Source organism: Ipomoea triloba, chromosome 6 (assembly GCF_003576645.1).
Source record: "Ipomoea triloba cultivar NCNSP0323 chromosome 6, ASM357664v1".
Taxonomy (NCBI): Eukaryota; Viridiplantae; Streptophyta; class Magnoliopsida; order Solanales; family Convolvulaceae; genus Ipomoea; species Ipomoea triloba.
In genome coordinates, this window is record NC_044921.1 from 11,371,757 (window position 1) to 11,377,217 (window position 5,461).

A 5,461-nucleotide genomic window follows, 5' to 3' on the forward strand; every position below is an offset into this window, starting at 1 on the left:
TGGATATAGTAGAATTCCAGACTATTAGCAACTATATCTCATTTGCAAAACAATTTGAGATGAATTATTAAAAAAATAATTAAGAAAACCAAGTAAAATTGACAATGAAGGAGGAGATATGATGGGCAACACATTGTTTGTGCAATATACCCATTAAGACAACAGCTAAGTACTTGTTAGAACACCAGGGACCTCAACCTTGACCTCAGTGGCAAGTGGCAACAAAAACAAGCAATGGCACAACATGGAAATAAAGTATATAGCAGAAGAAAACAAATAAATTGTACTATACAGATATAGGTTAATATTGTCCACTTAATCCACAATCGTAGAGCTTAAAATCCAAACACAGAGAAGACTACAGGGGAAGAAGAATATTAGCTAACAATATCCAGACTTAATTGCAAAATCTTAAATTGCATGGTTCATAAAACCATCAACCATTGCCCGTTCTGCTTGCATTTGAAATTTAATTATTGTTCAAACTATACAGACATTGACCAATAAGTAAATTACCCCCCATCTAGTATCACTTACTGCATAAAGAGCTTGATACAACCAGACAGCCGCAGTAATCACATTTGTCAATAAGAAAATTGTTGTACATCTCAAAGGATTGATGAGTTAGCCCAACCAGGTTAAAATGTGAGCATTTTCTCTGATAGAGGATTATATATTAGCTAATACATGTGAATGGCCCGTACAACTATAGCTTATGTCTGTCCATGAAATTACTTGTTGCAAAATTATGTTGTCTCAGGAAACCGTTCTCCCATAACAGACAGATGCAATGTAAAGATTCTTCGCCCATTTCTCCTGCAAAGAGTGGCAGGTATAAATGCATGATTAGAACAGAGCTTGAAAAATATGCTGTTTGAGGTGAGATAGCTGTAAAGATAGAAAAATGTGTCTTCTGTATGTCTACATGTGTGTGTGTGTGTATAAAACAAGTAACCTTAACATGTGTGCTAGGGAATGCAGATGTTCGAAGTGTCTCTTGTGTTTCATCAGAAGGTTTCCGTCTTGGAACACTAAGAACAAAAGCAGCTTGATCCCATGTTGCTGCAGTTGATGTTATGCGATAACCAGCATCCCACCTCCTATGAATTCCTTCACTGGGATAAAGGAAATCCAATTCTACAACCTGCAAATGGTAAAATCATGTAAACACAAAAATTCAACTAGGGTGCATAAGGTTCAAAATTATGAGATCCAAGTCTTCCATCAAACCTGATCAGAGAACCCAGCCCCACGAGACATTACAATTGCCCATCTACTTCCTGCTGTGGCCATGGCAGTAACATAAAACCCCTCCCTCCATTTTTTGTTTATCCATTTAAATGGAAATGATTCGCTAACTTTATATGACTGCTGCAAATACTGGGTACCTAATTTTTGATAAATAAAAGCATTAGTTTACACCATCCTAGCACATGAAAAAGGTTTATAAGACAGTTCCACTAACCTTTTGACATGACTACTACAGAGCTCCCATTGTTAACTCCTGCTATTGCACTAATGTAAAAATTCCTCTCCCACTGTTCCATAATCCATTCCTGCTTCAGAGACGGGGATTAGCCTCAACTTCAAAAAACCAAATAAATTGTGGGATGTATTCTCGGTGATGTAACAGGAAATATCCAATTCAATTGACTTATATAAGCTGTAAGAATGCTTTCAATTAAACAAAAGATAAAGACCTTATGAAGGAAATGATGTGATAATTCATAAACTTGAGCAGTGAATCCGGTTCCAGCATCCATAATTAGGGCCCACAGGTTTGAAGAAGATGCAACACTGCTGATAAACAGTCCATCCTCATTTCCTTTCTCTATGTGTTGAGCCAGCCTCACATCTGCAACATTATAGTGATACCTACAATACCAAATGGTTTTCAAAACATTTTTCGTTTGTGGATAAGACCATTTTTAACAAGTTTACAATCACACAAGATATATATTACTCTTTAGAAAGTACCTTTGCTTCATAGGCCGACGAGCATTGTAAACACTGATCCATTGGGTAGCAGGCATGCCCATGCGGACCTTCTTTTTTGGTTGTTCATCGTCATCTTCTTCCATCGTCAATCTTCCTCTCTTCTGTCCAACTTGGTAAATAAGCTTCATATATTTTTTAAAGAAGACAGTTGTCAGAAACATTCCAAATGAACATTGTCACATGTTACAAAAAGTTAACTACTAAGGAAATATCTGAAAATTAGTGTACATATCATACCTTTTGGGCACCATCTGTGTTAATTGGTCTGATGTCTGGATTTGGGCCAACTATTCCATCAAAAAGAGAAATGTACTTGGCATAGTTTGGTTCCTCATCAAACTTCAAATTCACAACATATTCAACAAACTGCCTAAAAGGAGCAGGGCAGAAGCAACAGAGCGTTTCTGGAGAAGTAGCCATCTTTTTCTTGCAGACAAGGAACCCTTTGTTCTCACCCTAATGCAACCATGCTTTGTTACAAAACGAGTATTGTAAGCAAATAACTCCTTCAAAGTACATGAATGCAAACCTGGTATCCCTGCCAAGGCAGCCGTCCACGGAGAAGGAAAATGAGTGTGTAAGCAAGGGACTCTAAATCATCTCTTCGGCTTCCAGTCCTTCCAAGATGAGCATGCACACTTGCATAACGTACTGTCCCTCTGAAGCAATGATAGTATCATTTCTCATTAAGTTGGTCAAATAAATTAATCAATGCAAAACCAAGAGCACAAAATACAATTAAAGGTAAATAATGATTCATTTGTCTACCTGAAAACATCAGGACGTTGATCATATTCAACATGTGCGCCTGTTGAAGTATCACGCCACCTTGTAGCTGAAGTAAAAAGAAAATGGAGGATAGTTCAGAAGATCAGCATTAAAATAAGAAACCCAAAAAAATGCAGATTTGTGGACTGTGCATGATAGATTTAGAACTTACCCAAACCAAGATCAACAAGGAACAACTTTTTCTCATCAGGAGTTCCAGGAGGTCCAAGAAGAAAGTTCTCTGGTTTTACATCCCCATGCACATATCTGCAGACAATTATGCAGTCAGTTGTTCATCATAACCTATATTATTCCAAAGTCGAAAATGCAATAAAATTAATTGAAATGTAGTGTCTGGCCAAGTAAATATGTTATTCAAACAGAAGATGTCATGAAAATCATTAAGTTGGGGTTCTTTGAAAAATTGAGCATTTTTCCATTTATCTGGCCAGAAAAGCATTTTTACTGATTGGCCTTAGCGTCTGCCTTTTGGGGCAGATAAGCTGCAAAATAAGCTGGGCCAAGCAAACATTATATTATGCCAAGGAATGCAGAGACCCATGCATGTGCTTCAAATACATTGACCACTGTTTAAGTAACAATACATAGCTTCCCAAATGTCCTAGAAGAACAAAGCAATTTTAGGTATTAAAAACTTACCCTCGAGAATGCAACTTCTCTAGTATTGAGATTGCTTCAATGGCAATGCAAGCTACCATTTCAATTGACATCCTGATTTTAGGAAATAAATATGTGATACATGAGTAAATTAGTTGGTACTTGGTAGAAGAGACAATATGATTGACTAAGCATCGTCATGATTTTCCTGGAGGGAACTTACGTGTGGGAATTGTTATTCCAAACATCCCATAAACTAGGACCAAGCATATCCATAACCTGAAAATATTTTCGCAATGCTGGTCATGTTCAGACACTTCAATACTAAGATAATGGTATGTGCATATTAAAAGATCTTACATACCATAATATAGTAATCGCCTTGGCGGCCTTTATAGTGTACGCGTGGTATGCCATGACTACCTCCAAGGGCACTGAAAAACAGCCATGGATGTCACTTTAGGTATACAGTACCACTAGCAACCAGATATAAGTAGTCATACTTACTTGTAGACTTGCCACTCATAAGGTGGTCCATAGTTACAACCTTTGCTGCTTCTATGCTCAAATTTCAAGGCTACCTAAATAAAATTGGAAAAAAAAAAAGTTTTAAGTCTTTACAAACATGAAAAAAAAAAAATCCATAGCCCATAATGTATTAATTAGGGAAGCATAGAATATCACCTCTATAGCTCCTGGACCAGTTCTTTCAGTCGGAATTGGAGGATTAGTGCGACGGCCAACATACACTTGACCGAATCCTCCTTTCCCAAGCTTCTTATCAATCCTATACGCAGGAGATCCACCAACCTGGACCTGTTTCATACAAAAACAAATGAATTCATCAGGAGGTAAAACTTCTTAACTAATTTCTATCCAAAATCTACAAGCAAAAGAGAGCACATTTACTAAAAGTGAAAGAAAGAACTTCCTTGAAAACAATCTTTTCTATGTAAAACAAACAACGGTGTTCTTCGGTTCCTACTAGCAGGCATATGAAAGAAGTAAATTGTCCGAGCACAAATCACTAAAAAGATTAACTTTTACAACATAGAAAACTTTGGTTTTTCAATTACCCATAAAACGCTTAGCGGAACCCTTGTCCTAACTTAGAAAAAAACAGTTAATCTCAATATAAATCAGACGAGGAATTTATATAAAAACCAACTCTTTAGAAATGTTAAAACGAATACAGAAATGAGAAGGGGAAGTTATACCCTTTCTGGAAGGGGAGCGGTGCTCCCTTCGTCATCAGCCCCCAAACCCTTATCCCCACTTCGCCCACCGCTATCGAACTCGTCCATCAGCTTATCCCCAAGAAGCTTCCTTCAAAAAACTATCTTGTCCTATTCTCTTCCTCGAACGACGTCGTTCTGTTCACAGCATTCCCCTCACGCTCCTCATCTTCATCGCCATCCACCGCTAGCACTAATCTCCTCCTAGTATAGTATTACTACCGTCGTTCTTCCTCCCGGCGGCTACCTTCCTCGGCCTAATCGTCCGGCAGGTTGTCTTCCTGTCGGTATTCGGGTCTTGTGGGCTGAGTTCGATCGCAGCTCCCCCTGATTTTCCTCCTCCCTTTTCTGCTTCTAGATTCCTCTCTTTTCAACCAAAATCAGTCACCGACTAACGATCGAAGCCATATGCGAAGTATCTATCTCCGTGTGTATCTGACTATATATTACAGAAAACCTAAAAATTACAGAGTAACAAAAATATAGATTAGGGTTAGAATCTGTGGAGATCTGTGGAGAGAAATAGTGAAGTAATGGTAAAACGAGAAAGATAGCCGATAGGGGGAAGAGAGATACAGACAGAGAGAAAGAGAGAGAAAATGATATGCTTTTCTGAATTTCTGTAGCTGCCGATTTTTGTCGAAACAACTTTATTTATATTTATATTTATATATGGATATGGAGTTTTGAATTTACTTTTACAACTGTACTGTTTACTACAAAATTGAAATATTTACGGAGTATGTTTTATAAGAGGAAGAATATTTTTTTTGTAAGGAAGGATATTTAGGAAACCATTATGGGATTAAGGATCTGTCTAGAAATGTAAAAAATAATTTTTA

The 5,461-nt window shown here is 37.4% G+C and overlaps 1 protein-coding gene across 2 annotated transcripts; it reads right to left on the reverse strand.

Moving 5' to 3' along the window:
* Positions 1 to 297: 297 nt before the first annotated feature.
* On the reverse strand, positions 298 to 5,193 carry LOC116022316 (casein kinase 1-like protein HD16). 2 transcript variants are annotated; one of them, XM_031262963.1, is made up of 16 exons: positions 4,602 to 5,193; positions 4,069 to 4,200; positions 3,892 to 3,965; positions 3,749 to 3,818; positions 3,608 to 3,663; positions 3,427 to 3,498; positions 2,939 to 3,033; positions 2,767 to 2,833; positions 2,528 to 2,657; positions 2,236 to 2,454; positions 1,978 to 2,120; positions 1,701 to 1,875; positions 1,466 to 1,556; positions 1,231 to 1,388; positions 962 to 1,144; positions 298 to 816 (listed from the first exon to the last, which is right to left on the reverse strand). In XM_031262963.1, exons 1-16 carry the CDS (start codon positions 4,686 to 4,688, stop codon positions 757 to 759), a joined length of 1,812 nt encoding a protein of 603 aa, XP_031118823.1. In that variant the 5' UTR covers positions 4,689 to 5,193; the 3' UTR covers positions 298 to 756. The 2 variants fall into 2 exon arrangements, with proteins under 2 accessions (XP_031118823.1, XP_031118822.1); XM_031262962.1 differs by having other exon boundaries at positions 956 to 1,144.
* Between the last annotated feature and the right edge of the window lie 268 nt (positions 5,194 to 5,461).

Excerpts from the sequence above, each read along its gene's own strand:
- LOC116022316 (XM_031262962.1), bottom strand. The coding sequence starts at position 4,688 with ATGGACGAGTTCGATAGCGGTGGGCGAAGTGGGGATAAGGGTTTGGGG. Across the intron at positions 2,834-2,938 it reads CCTTGTTGATCTTGGTTTGG|CTACAAGGTGGCGTGATACT; the intron begins GTAAGTTCTAAA and ends TTTTTACTTCAG. Across the intron at positions 1,145-1,230 it reads GGGCTGGGTTCTCTGATCAG|GTTGTAGAATTGGATTTCCT; the intron begins GTTTGATGGAAG and ends TACCATTTGCAG.